We start from the raw sequence: 22,434 nt of genomic DNA, 5'->3' as shown, positions 1-22,434 counted from the left end.
ATTGATTTCAGTATTGTGTTGTCAATCCGTTTGAAAGGCAAACCCTGTGCCACTTGCCACACTGCCAAACATTGATTCAATGTTTTGTTCGAGAACTTGGGTGCTGAGGCGACAAAGGCTGCAAACAATTTATGGTGTTGTTGCTGTTGTTGTTGAATACGTAGTGCTGACTTGGTCAGAGGAAGTTTTGCACCTCTCACAATGGCCAGTTCACAACAAGGACAACCTGCGCCAGACTTACCAGGCTGCTTGTTGCCATCCTGGTGAAACTTAAGGTTAGACCGACGCGAGCTCGCACTGACTCAAACCACCTTCCTACATAATTTGCATTTGTAGGATAGGCCTGGTTGGTCGACAGGCTAGAGAACATTTACAATGTTAGCGGTAATAAAAAGTTGATTAATAGAAAAAGGCTGTTGCTATTTGCAGCCCACATGAAATCCATGTAGGCGCTGTCCAAATTACGCCTACACGGTTGTTTTCCGCCAAAAAGCGCCTACATTTATGATGTAGGCGCTTTGTCCTTTTTCAAATGACGCCTACAGGCTGAAAAACCAATGTAGGCGTCATTTGTGTACGCCTACATTCTAAAGATAAGATGTAGGCGCTATTTTCAAGCGCCTACATTCTAAAAATAAAATGTAGGCACTTTTTTTGAGCGCCTACATTGTTTTGCCATGTAGGCGCTTAAGTTAGTTATAAGGGTCTTTTACATGTGTGAATACAAATCTATAAGGGTGCTGGTATTAATATATAAGGGTGTTGGTATTAAATTATAAGGGTGGTGAGGTTAATTATAAGGATGGTGAGATTAATTATAAGGGTGGTGAGATTAATTATAAGGGTGGTGAGATTAATTATAAGGGTGTTGGTATTAAATGATAAGGGTATTAAATGTAAGAGTGCGCATTTGATTATAAAATTATAAGGGTCTTATAATTAATTATAAGGGTGTTGGTATTAAATTATAAGGGTGATGGTATTAAATTATAAGGGTGTTGGTATTAACATATGTAGGCGCACAAAAATTACGCCTACAGTAAAAAAAAAATGTAGGCGCATTTTTGTGACGCCTACACAATGTAGGTGCTTCAAATTTACGCCTACATTTTATTTTTAGAATGTCGGCATACACAAATGACGCCTACATTGGTTTCTCAGCCTGTAGGCGTCGTTTGAAAAAGGAAAAAGCGCCTACATCATAAATGTAGGCACTTTTTTGTGGGGAACCTCCATGTAGGCACTGTTTTGGCAGCACATACATGGATTTTGTGTGGGCTGCAAATAGCAAGGGCCTAGAAACATTGAATCAAACTCACATTGTTACCAGCATGTGTAGGTGGATCGAAGTAATCGTATGGACAATCGTATTTGTCAGGGACCGCATGGTTCCTTTTCCTTTTCCTGAGCTGTAAGTTATCTTCATCGGAATCTTGAGCCAAGTCCACTTTGGGCGGACCAATTACTATCTGTAGATAGTAGATTGGTGGGTGACAAATCAGCAATTGAACCGAAGTAACAAATCAAAAAGAAAAAATAATATTCACATTGGCTGATGCATTGCTTCTTTGAGCTCTCGGATGACTTAGAACATGATTATTGGTTCCAGCATCTGATACAGAAACTGAGCGGCCTCAATGGGTACCTGCTGTATGCTAAAAATCATCAAAGAAGTAAAAAATGTAATGAAGCTTGAATTAGTATGAGATTGAAGGATGGGTATGAGAAGAGAAAGGATCACTTACCATTGATGTTTGACGTGATAATGTCTTTGATTGTCCGCGAGATAATGGACAAGGTGCCTCATCAACACCTGGTAAAGACACTGATTGCTTTTGTTGTCAAGGAACATGCACATCCCGCCCTGAGGCTGTAGCCTAAAATTCAAAATGAAGTCAAAATGATAATGAAGCATGAAGTAGACTTAGTAGTAGATTGTTGGATGGAAATGAGAAGAGGTAGAAATGCTTACAATTGATGTCTGACGTGAGATTGTATTCGATCGTCCGCGAGTTACTTCACGAGGTGCCTGATCAACACCTGGTAGATACGCTGATTGCTCACGTTGTCAATGAGCGTGCGTGTCCCTCACGTCTTGGATCACTTCAAAGGTACCACACCAAGAGTCAGACAAAGGTATAATCATACCTGGTAATTGTCTAACTGGAGTAACTATCCAAGAAGATCAGCCAGGAGCTTGATCACCATTATCGGTCTCATATCCTGAAGCAACAAAGGTTTCAAGAGTTGGTTGTTTAGTTAAGCTAGGCATGATTTGATTTAAAGATGATCAATTTGAAAGTACAATGATTTTAAAGATGATCAATTCAAAAGGACAATGATTTTAAGTGATTGGAAATTGGATAGTGATTGGAAATTGGACCGAGAGGTTCAAAAAACAAGCAATGAAATATCAGTCAAACATTATCGATTTGATAGTCTGTGCAAGAGAAAAGAAAAGAGAGATGAGTGACCTACCTTTGTAGTAATTCCAGGTATCGATACCCTATGTCCGTGCGTGGAGAGACAAGGATGTCTCCCAGTGGCACCATAACCAGATTCAAAAAAGATCTGTAGTTGTTGAATAAGAAGGTGAAATTGGAGATGATCTTTGATACAGATGGCTTGAGGTGATATTGGATTTGAGGCTGATCAAATCCAAATGGTGCCATTGGAAACGTGGGTGAGATGTGTACCTTTGATCAAAGGTTGAAAGTAGTGTAACCAATACGGTGGCTGAATTTAGTGGCTGTCAGCCCTGGGTACATATGTATGTACCCAAAGACTAACTTGTAACATAGATAACCACCTTTAGACAACTAATTACATGTACATAAACCTTACAAAACATATGTAACTTGTAATAAATTATATATACATCCTAATTACATATACATATACATGTAAAATAATATGTAACATGTAATAAAAATATCAATTACACCTCATAACTCAGTGTCAAGAGTTAAAAAAGTTATATTACATATTACACATAACATGTATATGTAATTAAGCATTATCAGTAATAATCTTAAATAATAATGATAATCAAACCCTAACCCAAAGTAGGGATGTAAACAAATCTCACCACAGTTAGGTTTGGAGAGGAGAGTATATAAACCCCTCCTCTCTCAGCCTTGAGAGATTGCTCCCCAAGCTTTATTACACACTACTTTTAAGAACAACTTAAAGTTCTACTGAAGTAACATCAAGAGTCTTATAAATATAAGACTAGTGATATCTTCATTACTTTAATCTGTTCCCTGATTAAAAGTAAGTAATACTCTTCACCTTTCTCTGGATCCTCTACTTCCCCCAAGTAGAACTCTCATAGGTTGGTGACCATATAACAACCCAAGGTTGGTGACCATAGAGCCACCCAGGTTGGTGACCATAAGAACAACCCAGGGTTAGTGACCATAGAACAACTAGTCTAGTGAACTTCATCCCACTCTTTAATCTGTCACTTGAAGATTCAAGGAAAGATTAGGATCCACGCTTCACCATTTATAATCTTATTTCAGTATCTTCCCTTACTCATCCCTTTCCTTTGTTTATAATTCTTGTAACTACTTTTATATCTGAAATATAATCATAATTACTTGCATTATAAGACCCACCTTGCCCAATTAGTGAGCCTTGAGTACTCAAAAGAGTAACTCACCCTCACAGTGGCGGTAAAGATCCCGGGTCCAAAATGGCAGCGCATGGCGTAACTACCCGGGCCCTGGGGGTCCCGGGGAAGGAGACAACAGCGCCGGGCGCAGCGCCTTGTAGCGCTCCGCGCTGCTGTCTGCGCTGTGAGCCAGACTTGGTTATGTACCCACTTTCCCTGCAATTTTTCTGCAGATTCCTAAATTTGTATGGGTTTTGATGGAGTATGGCTTACAGCACAGATGGGTTATGTCAGAGAAGACTGTAATGGGATTTGATCAATCATTATGGCATGCATGCAAGAACAAATCAAACATCCCAACACCCAATCCACAAGGGCCAAAAGCCGACTCAGATGATCCCTGATCTCTCAACCAATTTTGGGCCATGGATTACCTTAGCTAAGGAATCATTGCATCAAGTGCCATTGAGCAACATGGTCATCAAATTTACATTCAAAAATTGAGTGGGAAGCATTGCCTAGTAATCTGAACACTCCACAGATCATTGCAAACCAAAACAGGCTGAATAGTGGGGATGAAAAGTCCAATAAGAGAATGCATATGTAGCATATTGAATTATTTGTTGAGGATGATTGCTGGTTTAATCATAAACAAAAATCTCAAAACTCAATGTATTCTCCAGTCAACTTGATGACATTGATCATCACCTTCAATTTCTATATATAAGATGAATATGAAGCGATGGGAATCAAAAGGAAAAGTTGGTTTAGTGTGGTAAACAGCCTATGATGTCATGACTGTACATATCGTAAAAGAATGAAAAGTCCGACCCCTCAGTAAACATGACACATATTATTACAGACCAACTTATTCCCATTCCCATCTGTTAATAACCCGTTACCAACAACTAATTATTTTTCACCTTGGAGAAATACATTATCTTTGCAGTGTTATTGATTAATTTCTTATTTGAAGAGAAGTCGTTTGAGGATGATACTAGTTGAGTGGATGAACGGAGTAGCTTTATACATGTGAAAGCTTTTGAGACAGATAAGGAATACAATCATGTTTTGAACCAATTGAGTCTTCTGATTGATGATAACCAAGTTAAGTATTGAAATGTCAATCTTGTTGCTAATGATAGAATGAAGATTGATGATGATAAGCTGGTATTTGAGGTGATAAAGATTTATCATTGAAGTGATTAGATTGAAGTTCATTTGAATTTAAATTGGGTTTTCTGAGCTTAGCATTGCTAAGCTCAACATAAGGGGTGATAACGCATATGTCAAATGTTAATCAATACAAGTGAAATGTGAAAAATTAAAGCTACTAGGGAACATGAAGGCATGCCCGCCACAGTCTCACTGTCCCCAATGAGTTCAACTTAATAACACAAATTACTTAAAAATGTTCATTTGATAGAGTAAGTAGTATGTACACAATTCTGCTTCAATCAAAGAAAACATTCAAATTTTACATTATAAACACAACACAAAGTCTACCAAATCAAAAATACCAACCTCTTGAACCTCTGCTTTATAATTTGTCACAGACCTCAATCCTGCTTCTTATTAAAAAAACCTCTTCTTCAGACTCTAAATCTTTCATTAAAATCTCTAATACTAATCAACTTCCTTTGCCCATAAACTTTCCATTTTCTTTCCTCTTTCCCACTAACGATGACTTCACATTCCCACCGTCCCAAATCTAAAATCCCTTCACAAATCATCCAAACCCCACTTTCAATAAGCATACAATCTAATGACTTGATTTTCCCATTATAAGTTAAAGATCCAATCCATTCAGTTTTAATTCCTTCTACTTCTTTATCATTTCGATTCAACTTTAATTTATATTCTATCTGTTCTTTTGAAATTCCTAAATTCTTCAATTCAAATATCACTTTTAACCTTTTAGGTCTTTTATCGTAAACATCCAAATGAGCCCCCCACAAAAAGAACAAATCTTGTATCAGAACTGATCAAGAAACCCCACTTGAGAAAAACAAGATAAACCTTACCCAAGTGTTTCGAAATCCCAATCAAAATAATCGCCCTCATCAACCCTACAAATGATACTAAAACACTCTTCATCCTTGCTTCTCCCATTTCCAATCCTAACCTTTTCACCAACACCGACACCACCACAAAACTCACTTCTTCTCCATTCATCGATCAAATTTCTCTGTAAAGCTTGAGCCTCAGCATAAATTCCACCCGCAAAACTTTCAAACCCATCTAAAACTTCTTCAATCTCATTTCTCATCCTCAAACTGCCAATTCTCAAATCGCTCAGAAAATGATGTCCTTCTTTCCCATCTTTGTGTTTCCAAAATAAAATCAAGTTTAATGTATTTGGTAAAGATAATGGAAAGATTTTAGGAACTGATTGAATTGGAATTGTCTTGAAATGTGAAACTATTGAGTGTTTTCTTAGTGATTTATGTGAGTTTAAAATAGTTTTTTGTAAGATTGGGTGATCGATTCGTACCATTTCCTAAATAACAAAATATACAAGTCAGATAGACAGAAAGTGACCATCTTTCGGCAATTGAAACTTACAAGACCAGAACTAGAAACGCAAGCCTTAATATCCTCAGGAATCCTATCACTCAACCTTAAGTTTTCTTTTCCCAACAATTTCTTCAATCCATTTAAAATAAACGGTAAAGTAAGATCATCTTCGAGACTTGACGATAACCAAGGTTTAAATTCAAATGCAATCATATTCCGATTTCCATTTGAAATTTTAATTGGAAATTGATTTGCTTGAATCATTTGACTATTCCAATATGTACCTATGGTGGTTATATTATAAATTTCTACTTCTTCTGGTACACCTTCATTTTCAATCTATTCAATGAATCACATGAACCAAAGAAAAAACGATCAGTTATCTTTGTATGTCAAACAGTAAGTAAACAAAATGTGCAAGATGGAAGCAGTTCAAAAGATTTACCTCGAGTGTTAAAACATAAAACCCTTCTTTGATCATACTAGGTCTAATGATGGGTTTCAAATTCAAAGAAGGTAAAACATTCAAACGTTGAACATATCGAAACCCAATAAACTCTTCTGATCCCTTTTAAAGACCTCAATCAAATTCAAAAACATAAGTCATCTTTCTCTCGTCCAAACTTGAAAAAAACCCAGACTGACAACGATCTTAAAGACAAATAACCATAAGGTCTTATGATGTCCTACCATTTCTCCTCGACAGATCAATGGTACTTTAATCGATTCTGATGGTTTCAATTGATCACATATTGGCATTGGTGGATCCTCACTTATTGAGTTCGGTAACCGAATTGCGTTATATAAATTTAAATCATCCTTTGGAGATGTCGAATATACAAAATTTTCTATCAACAGACCAAGGACTGGCTGGATCAGCAGATGAAAGCACATCAGAGAAAGAGATGGTTTCAGACGTAAGCTAACTGACCTTGTTCAGTAGTTGGATCACCAATCCTGAAAAAAGTATCATGACTAATTAAACAAGCAAGCCGAAGTACGTTTCCTAATCCAACATTCTTGATTTCAAATTCACTAACAATAGTCTCACCAGCCAAAAGCTCAATAGGTATTAAATCATCACTTAAAACTTTGATCCTACCGAAGTCTTCTTTAATTTCAAGTTTCATAGATTTATCTGGCTCATAAAGTTCATTCATCCTTTGGATTAATGTTTCATTCAATCTTTTCCCTTTCTTTGCTAAAGGTTGTGTAAGATTCATTATATTATGAAATCGATATTTTATTGAGTCGATTTGAATTCCTATTGAAGATTGTGTACAGGTGATTTTGATTGGGACCTGTGATGAAAATGTATAGTCAATCTGATGATCATGTAACGCAATCATCAATCGCTTGATTTGCTTACTATTCGATTCTCATTTGCTAGAAGCTTAAGATCCGGGATCGGATCTATCACGACTCCTTCAGGTAGCTCGTCTTTTTCATCTGTTGTGGTAAGTTCTTCATCTAACAAGCTATTCACTCGAATCTTGATATCTGCAATCTCTACCACCGTGTTCAAAGGGTTCTTCACAGCCAAATCAAGATAGAATGGAACTTTTGGAACAAACCGACCCCACCCATCGAAAAGAACATGATGTGTTAAAAGAATGGACCAAGTTAGCAAACCGGTTCTACAAGAAAAGCTTACCTCCAACAATTGCAACCTGTTTCGTATTCTCTTTCTTCAACTTCCAATCAACCGGTAACCTATCCCGCAAAGAAATCCAATCTTCTTCGAATTCATCATTATCTTGTTCTTCTCGTTCTGGTATTCTTATTCGAGTTAACTTTATATCAATCATTCCTTTTATAAATTGATCAGAATTTGCAAATGTGTTTCTTTCTTCTTGATTTAAATGCTAATAAAAAGAAGAACTCCATAAAGTAATAATCAAAAAAATCATAAACCCAAATGAATCAAGAGATCAACATAAGAATCAAGAAAAACCTTCGGCACAATTTGTTTTTGAAGATACTTTTTTGACTCACCTCAAAAGCGTTTTGCAGATTATCCAAATACCCCTGATCATTCACTCCATCTCCATCTCCATCTTGATCTCTCATTCGGGAATCAATCATTCTACGTTTAATCAATTTCCAAAAGTGATTTACTGCCAAATCCCATCTAGCTTCATTACTGACTTGTCTACCCAATACTTCATCCACATAATTAGCAATTCCATTCCAACCTCCTCCTTCAATACAATACCTTAAGATGTGGGTAGAAAGTGAACGCTGTCCTGATACTTCATAACATCTACTTGATAATACAAAGTATAACATGCTTTGACGTGGTGGGAGTGATTTAGCCGTTTGTTCGTATAAGACTGCTGCGGTTATGTCATCCAGCTTTTACAATGAAAAGGAGTGGATCAGGTATTCAGACATCATTACTGGAGGGTTTGTCTAGCACATACCAAAGTTGCCATTTGAAGGAGTGAAGAAGCCATACATTTCGATTCCCCGATAGATTTACATGCTTCATGGTAAATCAAGGTGATACGAAGTGAATCAAAAACACTCATTTGACTTAAAGCAGCTGGATCGAAAAGATATGAATATGGATCGAAGTTTTGAAAGGTTTGATTACTGGGAACGACTAAAAGTAATGAACAAAGTCCGACCATATGCTATATGAGAAGTCAAACTTATTGAGCAAAAATTTCCATTTTTTCGAAGAAAAGCACAGAGAAGAGATCAAAGAGTTTGAGGAAAGGAAAAGATCACTGACGGTGGAAGAGAGATAGTAAGACCAAGCTTTATGGCCTAATGCATCCTTTCTCACATACTCATACATCTGTGATGCCAATTTATAATCACCTAACATGAATGCGTAATCGGCTAACCGACGAGTTTGAAATTCAGTACTCTGGTAAGGATACCTAGGAGAAATCAACTTTGTGAGATAAATAATGAGATCGCAGAGGAGAGAGAGAACATACCAACGCATGGTAGGATTATATGATGAGGATGATCCCGATGAGTCTGGCTTTGAGAAATACTTTCGCCCAACACTGAATAGTCGACCTGTGATACCTTTTCTTGAAGCTGATAGCTGAATTTTCAGGGGAAATAGATTTGAAGAAATGTTAGCTACAGAAATGAGCGAAAACAAGTAAAGGGGAAATTGAACACACCGATTCATTCCAATGTTGAACACATCTTTCCATATGAGGAACCAAGCTTTGAATTGTGAATTCTCTCAAAAAGACTTTAAGACCCAAGATATCTTCCTGAGCCATACATTCTCCAAACCTTTGATTAGGATCTACCTCGTTCCCTTCTTCATCAACTTCAGATTGATACTGAGCCCATGAATCTTCGATTCTTCCTTCTGTATCATCATGAGAATGATCATATTTAAAATGAGGATCAGTATTTAAAGCTCTTTGACGTTTAATGTACTCAGTTTTTTCTGAATTCATACAAACAATCCCACAATGTAAACCATAAGCTCTGGAAACCGATTGAAGTAATTGATTAGCTTCTTGACGACCACCATCAAATTCTTCCGTAGTTTCATGTAATAAAACATAATATCTCAAAATCGGTTCTGTATCTAACCATGGTACATTTGGCCATCCAAGTCCTGACGTATTACTTTCTTCATAAAGTTTGGCAAACTCGTTGAGAGGTTCTGGGTCATTGGTTGATACTACTATCAAGGCTGCTATAGGATGACTACTGGTATCGAAGACTGTTGGGAGTCTCCGATCTAGGACAGATTTGAGAAATGCGTTGTACCATGGTGCTGATTCGGTGATCGGTTCAGGAAGATCCTGGAGAATTGATTCGTTTATCCATTCGTTTTCTTCTTTGAGCTTGAATGGACCGGTAGTAGGAGGTATAGGTATAGGATGAGATGATTCTGAGAGCCATTTTGACAAGTTTTTAGCAGTCAAGATCTTATTGATTGATCGATCCAACCAAATCGAATCATCCTCTCTACCGATCTCATTGACTTCATCACGTAATCTCTCAGCTGGAATGAATGACAGAGGAAACGAAGGTCTGATGATCGATGCATAATTAGAATGTCGTACGGATACTGATGATATACATATCACATCAGTTCGTCTTGTTTTCTCTAGAGTAAGGAAGATATGAAGACTAATACCTTTTGGAATCGATTGAAACGGTTGAAGTAAAGAAGCAAAGTTAGATAATCGATTTCTTTTGCATGCTTGATTGACTTCTTCACTTGAAAAGATTACGATTCTAGGTGAGAATGAATTGGGAATTAAATCGACTCTTGAATCGTTTACTATGTTGACCATGATAATGGTCCTCGACGATGTTGTTGAGTTGAATTGGTAAAGAGTGTGATCGATGAAAATTCAGTTTACCTCAGGCACTGTAAATTGTATTCATCAAACCACTTCTCATTCGTCTCTCATCCTCCATAAAGATTGATATCTACAAATCAACAAGAACGAACACCATGTACTATACCAAACCATCTTTGTGAACTTTGAACCGAGTCTACTAAAGGAAAGGATGGATGAGATTGAAAATTGTACATATGTAGCTCAGCCAACGAGGACATGTAACCGGATTATCAACATTTTCTCGATTCCTGCCTTCACGAATCTCATTCGGTCAAAGAGAGAGACGGATCTCAAAGACGCAAGGAAAAGTATAAAACAATTCATAACGAGTGTTATCATTGCGCGTACATCCAAGAAAAAGATCCAGACAAACCAAGATACATAAACTCATCACTTGAACATACCCACAAAAGAGAAATGAAATTGAAAAAGAGGAGAAAGAAAACTCTATACAAACTATGCACAAAAACCATTCGTCAGGGTGGATGAATGAAACACGTTGTTAAATCACGGAGGAGATGAAGTAGCACAGCTACTGATTATTTTCTATAGAACAAAAGTCAAGAAAGAAAACCCAATAAAGTATGCAAAGATGGTTCTTTATTTTTTCAAAGCTGCTCCGCTGTTAACAGCTTGAGCCACCGAGAAACTGAATAAAAGATAGAAAATTAAGTCAAAAAGATCCAACTATAAAGATATTGAAAAGTAAATGACTAACCGGCGTAAATCGGCTTCTTGAACTTGTACATGACCAAAGACGGAGCGTCGTTGATTAGTAGAAGCTTCAGCACGTTGAATGAAGCTAGTACGGTTACTATAGTAAGAAGCACTTCTTGTTGGTTGGGCAGGTGCAATTGGTTCAACTTTCTTGTTCTTCTCTACGCTTGATCTACGTTTCTTGATCATAGCTCGGGTAGCAAATTTGATGAGATCTTAAAGAAGAAGAAAAAAATCAGTATTCCGGTTGCTTGTTTTGGTAGAAAAAAAGAGTTTCACTTACCCATAGGAAGGAACCAGATTAAATTCCAAACCCAACAAACCCCTACCCAAGCAAGTGGAATACCTTGAACGCTTGAAAATTCAAGATTACCAAAGCAAGCTAATAAAGAGGCGACGGTTTGCGCGATGAAGAATGCACCCATAAGTGCAAATGAAGGTCGCTCCATAAAGAACCAACCTTGAGAACGAGTAATGAAGATGAGAGCTTGCGAGATGATGGCCACTTGTAGATAGATTACCATGTGTAATTCTGGTAATAGTCAAGACAATTTAGTGAATAAAGAAGATGAATATTTTCAAAGGAGGATTACTCACGAGGGTCGCTAGCGTCCTTGAGGGCAATGATTCCAAATGTATCTTCGAAGAATGTAGTATTGACGATAGCCACGTAGAAAAGAATGGTTGATAAAGCAAGATGTAGACCATAGGCAACAGCGTATGTGAAGATCTCAGTTAAGTCCCAATGATCAGGTTCGCTGCTTGGTAATACTCGATCCAGTGAGATGGTCATCACGGTTCCATCGTTCAAGATTGCAATGACTAAAACCATGAAAGGTGGGAAGTCGAATTGAAATGCAAAAGCCTGTTATGTAATGGCGTCAGCTTGCTTCATGAGTTACCCAAAGAACAGTTGAATCGCAAAATACCATTATAGTAAAACCAACAACAATACGGATTGTCACAGCACAAGCGTAGATCGAGTAGTTTCTCATTCTTTGGAAAACGATACGTGATTGACGAATAGCGTGGATTATAGTTGAAAGACCAGGTTCAGTAAGAACGATATCACCAGCTCCTCTAGCAGCATCAGTTGCGCCTTCGACTGCGATACCGACATTAGCACGTGCAAGCTATTACAAATGACGAGAGATTTATTAGTTTAGGTGGTGAAAGAAAAAATAAAAGTGGGTTTGATGCTTACGGCAGGTGCGTCATTTGCGCCATCTCCAGCTATTATAGATAAAAGAAATTGATGAGAACTTCAATCTTCCTAGGCAAAAGAAGAAATGGGTCTTACTCATAGCAACTAAATGTCCGAGAGCCTGCAATTTCTTGACGATATCATACTTGTGTTCAGGGTAAACTCCAGCAAAACCATCGGCCTCTAAACAAAGTTAAATTTTGAAAAAGGAAATCAATAACGGTAACCAAAATCATAGAAGCCTCAGAAAGAACCTACTCAAGATCATGTCGGCGAGATTGCTGTAACCACTCCCAGCAGGAGGACCCTCTTTAAGCACTTTAGAAGGAAACATAGTATCACCCAAACCTAATCGACGTCCAGTTTCTTTCGCAATAGCAAGTTGATCACCGGTCACCATCTTAACTTGAATACCCAATGACACTGCATCATCGATGGTCTGTTTGGTATCATCTCGAGGAGGGTCAAAGATTGATAACAAGCCAATAAGCATAAAACCGTTTCCAGGGCCATCAACTTGACCACTTGGTACATCTTCATATGCAACTGCAAGTGCACGTAGACCTCTTCGAGCAAACTCTTCCACATCAGCTTCCAGTTGGTGTTCGACTTCTGTGGTTTTGTTGTAAGTACATAATTCGATGATTTTCCCAGTCATACCTTTGGTGACTCGGCGCATTTCACCCGTAGCAATATCAATGTAAGTAACTTCGGTACGTTTGACAACTGGATCGAATGGCTTGAAGTCCAACAATTTGATTCCTCGTCGAGCATTCTCTGCACCGACAGTTCCGACCACACAAGTATCGATAGCATCTTGATTCTCAGTACGAGAGGCGTATGAAGCAAGTAGACAGACATCATCGGCACTGACATCCGAGTAAGTTTTGACAGTACTTTTGTCGATAGTAAGCTTGTTGGTAGTAAGAGTACCGGTCTTATCGGAACATAAGATAGTAACACCAGCTAATTCTTCAATCGCAGTGATTCGAGTGACAATCGCCTTGTATTTAGCAAGTTGTTGAGCTCCGACAGCAAGTGTAACAGATAAAACGGTAGGCATCGCAATAGGAATTCCACCAATGAGTAAGACCAAGATGTTGTCCAAGCCACGTCGGTACGAGAAACGGAATACTCCATATAATACGATAATTTCTGTTCAAGTACAAAGAAGAATGAATAGATAAGTCAATCATATTGAACAGTCCAGTGACTCAAGAGAGAATACCGACCAAGTGCAATACAAATCCCAATGGACACCAAACAAAAGTTACCAATCTAAAAACGAGAGAAAAAAATGTCACTATGAGATCCAAAGTAGAAAATGCTTTGAAAAGAAAATCCTCACCTTTGACAGAATGACTTGCATATGACCAGTAGAATCATTATCTGCACCACACAAAGTAGCTGCTCTACCAAAGAAAGTATTTGCTCCAGTTGCAATTACGATTCCTTCTGCTTCACCTTGTTTACAAATTGATCCAGAAAAGCATTGGTCGCCACATTTTTTAGTTGAAGGTAATGATTCTCCTGTTAGGGCTGCTTGATCAATTGAAACGTTGACGGCATCGAATAAGCGACAATCTGATGGAACAACATCGCCGATCTAAACCAAAAGAAAATCAGTCAGTCTGCCTAATCAAATTATGAAGTTTCTGAGTTATGAATAGGTTACCTTGAATGCTACTATATCACCAGGAACAAGATCAGCCGAGTCCATTTCTGACCATTGCCCATTTCTTTTGGTTTTAGCTTTTGGTGCGAGAGAGTCCATCAATGCTTTTACAGCATTCCCGGCTGAGCGTTCTTCGTAATAACCAATACCGGAATTCTGAAGATGATATCCATGATCAGGTTCGGAAAGAATGCCCGAGGGTATCAAGGAATTCTACACTTACAATCAAAAGCAATGAAACGATACCAACGAAATCCTAAGAACGCGCAGCTTGTTAGCTTTGCATTATGGACTACAGAAGATGAATGAACTAACCTGCCAGTCTGGTGGACGATTTTCTCCATTAGAAAGAGCGATAGACACAATGGCAGCTCCCTCCATGACCCATGATAGAGGACTAGTGGTGAATTCAGGCTATCGTCAGCTTGTGCTTGAAAATAACGGCGGACATGAGAGAGAATGAAGATAAAAGCTCACTTCCACATGAAACTCAGAAACTGCAGGAAAGGGTTTACTGATTTTTCCTCAAGTTTATTAGGACCAAAGATCGTGCGCCGTCTCTCAACTTCGGCGGGTGTGAGGCCATTTTCGTTTGTCCTTTTATTCGAAGCTGAATTAGTATCGATGACCTGCGAAAAATATAAAAGTGGAAGGTAACAAACTGTAGTAAAGTCCAAACATCCTCTAGTTGTACCTGCTCTAAGTCGACCTTTTCGCGATCGTAAAGATCTTCAGCACAAAGTTGGATTGTCTTCATATCCACCAGACATCTAGTTGCGCTATTTTCTTCTTCAAAAGTCTTGTCGAAATTTCTAGCGGCCTTGGTCTCATGATCTTGAGCTGACATTTTTTGATTCGAGTGTCGTTGGTGATTGAAGTTAAGTGATGATAATAAAAAAACGTAATCAAGCTATGGAAGAGAGAATATTCTTAATATATATATATATATATAATTCAAGCTATGGACGAGAAAGACTTCTTACGGATATACTCAGACTAGCTGGCAAATATAACACAGAAGGAAAGCCAGAAAGAGTTTTGCTAAGTTATGTACCGGGTTGATGGCCCAAATAATAAACAGAAAGATGAAGGGAAGTGGATGAGGAGGAGGGAATCTGCTGCAGATGTGCTCCAGTTATATACATCATGAGCCGTCTTACTCGCCTCACAATCGTCCATGAGATGATTCTATCACCTCAGTTACATTCAACTGGTTAACATCGTACATCTATGCATTAATTCATTCACCACATGGATGTTCTCCCAGTCTATCTGATCCTTGAGATGAGAACCTTTCTCACGACGTCTCATCACTCACACTGCCAGAGGTGCTTAGCGTGTAGATCAACTAGGAGGATTGAGTGGCATATACCAAATTCTGTATGACCATGTGTGGTCATGATCAACCGAAGGTGAGCGAACGGGATCGTATGTACGTGCAAGCTGTGATCTATCGTTCCCGGTTCATCCCTAATTCTTGGCTTCACTCTCAAGGGTGTCGAGTTGAGGTTAGATGGCTTGAAATAGACAATAGATCAACTATGTATTGGGGTGAAGGTGCGTCGTAGTGACTCTGAGTCTTGGCGCTGGAAGTAAACCTGGGTTGACTTGAAACCTCCTGCCCTTCGGTAAGCGTGAGCGAAGTTTAGAAAACCTGGGGAAACGATATGCTCCGGCTGAACACGCCTCCCTTGGGGAGCGTAGCCGTATTAGGTCCGACAAGAACCCACGGCATATTCCAAGCCGAATATCGAGGTGTTCAGTTAGGCCTCACGATGGCTCTGAGAACAGCATCAATACACACAAGAAGAATTACAATCCTACTCGACAACCAAGGGGTCATCAAAGACCTCCGTTCAAACAAGCTCCCTCTCACTTCTCTCGATGACAGAAAGGAAACTTACAAGCTGATGGATTACATCCACCAGGCCTTCCTGAATCTTCGCATCACAAGAAGGTGGTGCCCAGGACACTCAGGTGTCCTAGGTAATGAAACCGTCGACAAGATAGCCAATAAACTGGCTAAGTAGAAACTACCGAACACCTTTAAAATCAAACTCACAGCATCCAGCTTCATCACCGCCATCAAGGAATGGAGGACAACAAACTCAACCATCACCTAACTTAACTAAGTCCCCTCAGTGCCCGGGGGAAAAAAACACAACAAACCCCGGAGGCACGGAGGGGACTTATATGGAATACTGGTTTGCCTGGTGACAGAGGAAATCACCTTTTGGTGGTAGAAAAGGGTCCTCAAAGAAATGATTTTTATACAATAATTATGAAATTCCTTGTTCCTCGGGGTTTGTTGCAAACTTAACAAAGTCCCTCGCCAAAGGCCCGAGCCCCAGCGAGGGATGTCCAGTACCCGGACGAGGCACGAGGGAGGTTGCGCCAGTCCATGGTAGTACTAGGCCAGCGTAACAATCGGGCAGAGGTCTAACTGCGAGACACGGGACCACGTGCTACGTGTCATGCGTGGGTTGATTAGCGGATGAAACCAACCTGGTGACAGACCGCGTAATCAGGGCAGAGCAGTTAAGACCTGGAATCTCAAGATGATATATCAAGGTATCAAAGAAGACCCCTCTCGACTTCACCTTGATCTCTCTTTAGATTCCCGTATCCTGCGTAAGAATACTAGACCCGATTCCTCCTCTCCTCTCTAGCTCGTTCCCCTCACATTTTTTTGTTATAGTGTGTGTCAATCGATATATCGTACATCAGAAACTCATCGTTCATCAAATTCTTATCGATATATCGTACATCAGAAACTCATCGTTCATCAAATTCTTCTAAAAATTATAAATCATCATGACTGAACGTACATCAAGGAAGAAGACCGCGAGTGGAGAGAAAGACGCTGATAATAACTCGATAACTAACATGTTAACAACTAGTACTCAAGGAGATTCTAATAAAAACTCTGGTACAAATCAAGGCAATCAAGGGAACGTTAAGAATTCAATCCCAGGAAACCAAAGAGACTCGGATGCATCCAAGAGTCTTGGTTCAAGTTTAATGCAAGACCAAGGCAATTCAGAATTATCTGCAATTTCCGGTCAAAATCAAGCTGATAAGAGTCAAGAAATCGATAACGATAATACTATCAATCGAGATCAAGTACAAAGTAAGTAAAACTTATAAATATATAAGAACTTTGAGTTGAACTAATATAAAAGGAATTCATTCTATGTATGTAGAAGAAAACGAAAAAGAGAAGAATAAAAATCCAATCATAATAACAAGAGATTTAACAGAAGATCAGGAGTCAAGTACCTCAAACGAAATAGTTAATGCAGAGTTATTAGACGTGAACGCAGCATTTAAACAAGTGCCGGTTGCAAAAAGTAAGCTTTTGAATATCGCGATCACAATTGAAAGAAGTATCTAATGAAAACATAAATTTCCAATTTCTGTAAGACACACCAAAGAAAGTGAAATCGAAATTGATTATGGTGGAAAGAAGTAATAGTGAAAATCAATTGATAAATTCGACTTATTTAAATGCGTTAAGAAGTATGCCTCTAAATATACAAAGTAAGCAAAGTGTGTTGAAGTGTGTTGAACGAACAGAATATTCAATATACTAATACATGGTTTTCGTACGATGAATAGATGATTCGGTTATATTAGAAGCGAATGAAGAATTCGACAATGATGTAGATTTGACAGATAAGAATTCAGTGTTTAAGAAAGCTATGGAGCTGACTATGAAAGGAGATAGTCAAAGCGCAACAAAGTATTTAAAAGTGTATGAAACTTTAGGACATCTGGATATAGATCATCAAAGACCTTCAGCGAAGAGAGCATCATCAGCAAATCCAATCTTAGTCGAGAATCAAACCGAACCTAGAGCTGATGGTGGAATTTTCGAAAATGGTATGTGGTTCTTCCCGAATAGAACAACAAACTATCAAAATAGGAGCTACACACCATATTTTGATAGAAACATCAAGGAGTTAAGATATCCAATTCCGTTAACAATTTTTGATAAGGACTGGCAGAACAAGGCCATGGGTTATCATGCAAAGAAGAAAATCAAATCAATTGAAGGAGAATTGAAAAGTGAAGCTTATACAGGTTTACCTTATGCAGATGAGTGGTTGTTAGACTATGGAGATTGGAGTATACATTATAATGGATACATCACCGCCCTTAGAAATGCTAAGTTCACCAGATTCGTCGATTGGTCTTTGGCTCATAAATCGAACGTAGAGAAAGTTATGTCAGAGATGGGTTGGTTAACAGCTTTGAAGTATGACATGCGAGTCAGAGAAGAAGCTCTAGTTAATAGAACTGAAATTGAGGGCTATGTAGCGCCTCCGAACATATCGGTATTTAATCAGGTGCTAGCAGAAGAATGCTATCAAGCCACTAGGAGCAGAAGTATGTGTTTTTTTTAGTGAAATATGAATGATTTCGATGCTGAACTGAAATTTGTTTGTTTGATCATTAAATTCGATTAGATGAGACCTTATTTACGAAAAATCCATATGTAGAAGGAGGTGAAAGGTACGGGTGGGACCCTGCTACTGGAAAACCGCCAAAGAAAGTCGATAAGAACAATCAAAGTCAAGCTAAAACGTATCAGAAATGGAATAACAACCAATCAGCTGGAGGAAGCGGTTTGGAAGCATCAACTTCTACAAGTTATAGACCATTTGAAAAGAAGAAATTTCAGAAAGGTTATTTAGGAAATAATTACGACGAGAATTATAAGGAGAAGAAAGCTGCAGCAGCAGCTAAGGGTAAACAACCTGAGAAGTAGGTTTCACCTCAATTGTTTTTTTCTAAGTTCAGATCTTAGTTGTTTCTTCTACATTTGTAAAATTCCTTTTCTGTAAAGACATAGATGTGCGGTATGAAATAAGTAATTGATAAACAATGTCATTGATCTATTTCAAGTGAAATAGAATTTGGTTTCATTCAGAGACAGTATGAAGACCATACTCGATCTACCCGATTGACTTTGGAGCTGCCTGATAATTGGCCAAAAGGGATTCAATGCGAGATGAATGTGCCAGAATGGAGGAAAGCGTTGCAAAAACACAAGATGTTACCTGAATACGAAGACATCTTAGAAGGGTTTATGATGGGATTCGACCAAGGAATCCCAGAGCATAGATTACCCGCGCCAAATGAAAAAATTTTTACTCCTGAAAATCACACGTCGTCGAAATTGGCATCAGAAAAGATAGAAAAGTCTATGAAGAAAGAAGTAGCAGCAAGAAGAATGTATGGCCCCTTTTCACATTCAGAAATTGCAAAAGTTTTCGAATTTTTTAGGTCAAGTCCTCTGGGCGCTGTGATAAATGGCGACGGTTCTTTGAGGCCAATTAACAACCTATCATATCCTAGAAACGATCCAAGAATACCTTCTGTAAATTCTTTTGTAGATGCTAATGATTTTAAAACTACGTGGGATGATTTTAATGTAGTAGCGTCGTTCTTCAAAACCTCGAAAGCACCTTGGCTACTAGGAGTTTTTGATTGGGAAAAAGCTTATCGGCAAATCCCAACCAAGATGGAGCAATGGAAGTATCTGATGGTACGAGATTTTAACGGAAACTTAATGCTCGATACGAGGATAGCTTTTGGTGGTGTGGCGGGCTGTGGATCATTCGGAAGACCAGCCGATGCATGGAAGAATATTATGATGAGAGAATTTGATCTCATAACGGTTTTTAGATGGGTTGATGACAATTTGTTCATCAAACGTTCAGGTTCAACTATAGAAATGAAGGAAATTGCTGAAAGATCTCAAGATTTAGGCGTAACGACAAATATGGAAAAATTGTCAAATTTCGGTCATGAACAAAAGTTCATCGGTTTTATTTGGAATGGAATGAACAAGACAGTCCGCTTACCAGATCATAAATTATTACAACGAAAAGAACAAGTGATGGAATATCTAGAGCCAAATGTGGATATAACTTACGACAAATTAGAAATATTTATCGGAAGATTAAATCATGTCACTTATATATTGCCACAACTTAGATGTTATTTAAATAGCCTTCACCAAATGAAGAAAGATTGGGTGAATGTTTTTGCGACAAGGAAATTGGCATCTGACGCGGTAGAAGACCTCGAATTCTGGCTAGAGACATTAAATAGTTTCAAGAATATGCGTTTGATAGCCTCAAGTGAACCCAAAGAAATCGGTTGGGTGGGCGACGCCTCGACTTCTTTTGGGATAGGTGTTTTAGTAGGGAAGAAGTGGTGTCAATTTGAGATGAAAGAAGGTTGGGAGTCTTCAGGACATTCAAAACGCAACATAGCTTGGCTTGAGACCATAGCAATTCGATTAGGTTTCTTAATGCTATTGCGAATGAACGTCCTAAGAGGTCAGAATCTGATCGTGTGGACAGACAACACGACATCAGAAGGCGTGATAAGAAACAAGAAATCTCGTGATAGAGAGGTTAACGATGAATGGAAAGTAATTCAGAAACTTTCTATACTCCATGATATGAATCTACACCCGAAGAGAGTGACTACTGACGATAACATCGAAGATGGCCTGTCACGAGGGATTGTGTTAGGCCACGAAGATGAAGACCGTATTTTTTTGGAAATTCCATGTGATCTAATAGGTGTTTTAGTTAACGCTACCGTTAAGAGATCCAACGAGGTCGTGCAAGAATAAGCAAATTCACCGTTCGAGAACAGAACTTGTTTTCCCAATTTATACTTGTGAATTCATAGTCATGTCTAGTTTAAGTTATCCCTCGTTGTTGATGATATAATTCAGAGTCATGTCTAGTTTAAGTTTTCCCTTGCTTTTGATAATGGATGAATCCATACTTGAAAGACTAGTGGAGGTTGACTTGGCTATAAAGGCGGATGTCCCTGAGGGGGTCCTACCCAAACGTCAGTTTGGGCAAAATTGTGCCTGTGCCCAACCCAGTACAACACAGTAGAGTTTCGCGACGACACTTTCAAATCTTTGTCACCAAACACTAACATCCTTCCTCCAACTTCATAAATCGATACATCATAATACTATTGATTTTGACTTGGTGAAGGTAATCGTACCAATGAAGTTTGCTACAAAATTCTTGGCTAATATAAATGTTTTGTTCGAATTTTATCGCTTCTTTGTAAAGCGGTTGCAGACATGTCGCATCTGAGGCATCTGACAGAATTCCTATCGGGGAACGGTACGAATGAACTTTTGGAAATCGACTTGCATATGTTGAACGGATGGCGTTTCAACACTTTAACTAGCTACAACAGCGCCGTGAAGAAGTTTCGCCATTACCTTCAATCTGAAGGAATCAACGATTTTGTCCTACCAGCCAGTCCAAAGGACATCTACGGTTTTTGCTTTTGGGCTGGACGAAATGAATTCGGTAGTAACGGATACGAGGTCATGTCGGTAACTCTGAAGAAGTACCTCTTCGGTCTTGAAGCGTGGCACTTGTTCCACAACCAACCCTACCCTCACGTCGTGAAAGAACGTGTCACCGTCATGCTCAGGGCTTCGGCACAGGCAGACGCACTACTACCTACCCGACCTCCGAAGCCTGCTGTAATGATCAAACATATGCTCGCACTATTCCACGATTTGGATCGAGATGATCCTAAAGAGGCGGCCATACTCGATTGTGCAATTTGCGCCTTTTGGGGATTGGCCAGATTGGCGGAGCTGACATACGACGTCAGTTATGGCGATACAGCTTGGATAAACTCCGTCTGGGGCAGTGACGTGGCTCGAACTACTGGCACTTCGAGGTCCTTTACCCTCCGAGTACGCAGTGCGAAAACTGCGAAGGCGAGAATGGCCCAGTCTATCCTCTTAAATAGTCAACCTAACCCTCTGTGTCCAGTAAGGGCCGTCCTAAGACGATTGGCTACCACATCCACCGGGACAGACTCGTTATTCGGCTGGACGGCATCAAATGGTCTCCGTCGCAACCTCACGCGTACAATGGTCGCTACTAGGTGTGTGCGAGTCTGGGAGTCACATGGCTGGTTTGGCATCTCGGGTCATTCCTTTCGTGTTGGAGGAGCTTCTCTACGAGCTGCTCTAGGTATATCTCACGTCGACATTATGACTTTAGGTCGTTGGACTTCACAATGTTACCGCCTGTATATTCGCAAACATGGGGCACAAGACCTGGAAGAGACTTTGGCGTTGTTGAACGCAATAAACGGGGGAAGCACGTAGGCGATAGGTCCTCGGATTTGCACAAGGTTGGGGTTTCGCATCGGCTCAGGCTCGTTGAACCCGAGTTTTGGGTGTATCACTAACCCCGTCCTTGTGCGTTTTCCTAGGCTTAGGCGCTTGCTCAGCGTGTCAGAATGGCCTCGCGTTCCTCGTTACGACACTCTCTCGACGACTGCTGGTACCAAAGGGCCAGTC

The 22,434-nt window shown here is 39.2% G+C and overlaps 2 protein-coding genes across 2 annotated transcripts; one reads left to right on the top strand and one right to left on the bottom strand.

Moving 5' to 3' along the window:
• Nucleotides 1–8,475: 8,475 nt before the first annotated feature.
• On the bottom strand, nucleotides 8,476–10,416 carry MELLADRAFT_84140 (uncharacterized protein; the record flags this gene model as incomplete). Its single annotated transcript, XM_007418711.1, has 6 exons — nucleotides 8,476–8,488; nucleotides 8,534–8,769; nucleotides 8,871–9,021; nucleotides 9,082–9,194; nucleotides 9,277–10,187; nucleotides 10,257–10,416. 6 exons carry the CDS (start codon nucleotides 10,414–10,416, stop codon nucleotides 8,476–8,478), a joined length of 1,584 nt encoding a protein of 527 aa, XP_007418773.1.
• A 6,172-nt stretch (nucleotides 10,417–16,588) lies between these two features.
• Nucleotides 16,589–19,002, top strand: MELLADRAFT_79784 (uncharacterized protein; the record flags this gene model as incomplete). Its single annotated transcript, XM_007418717.1, has 4 exons — nucleotides 16,589–17,193; nucleotides 17,246–17,413; nucleotides 17,682–18,452; nucleotides 18,533–19,002. 4 exons carry the CDS (start codon nucleotides 16,878–16,880, stop codon nucleotides 18,832–18,834), a joined length of 1,557 nt encoding a protein of 518 aa, XP_007418779.1.
• Between the last annotated feature and the right edge of the window lie 3,432 nt (nucleotides 19,003–22,434).

This window comes from Melampsora larici-populina, assembly GCF_000204055.1.
Source record: "Melampsora larici-populina 98AG31 unplaced genomic scaffold MELLAscaffold_102, whole genome shotgun sequence".
Lineage (NCBI taxonomy): Eukaryota > Fungi > Basidiomycota > Pucciniomycetes > Pucciniales > Melampsoraceae > Melampsora > Melampsora laricis-populina.
Note: the sequence above shows the minus strand (reverse complement) of the source record. Positions and strands in the feature narration are given on the sequence as shown.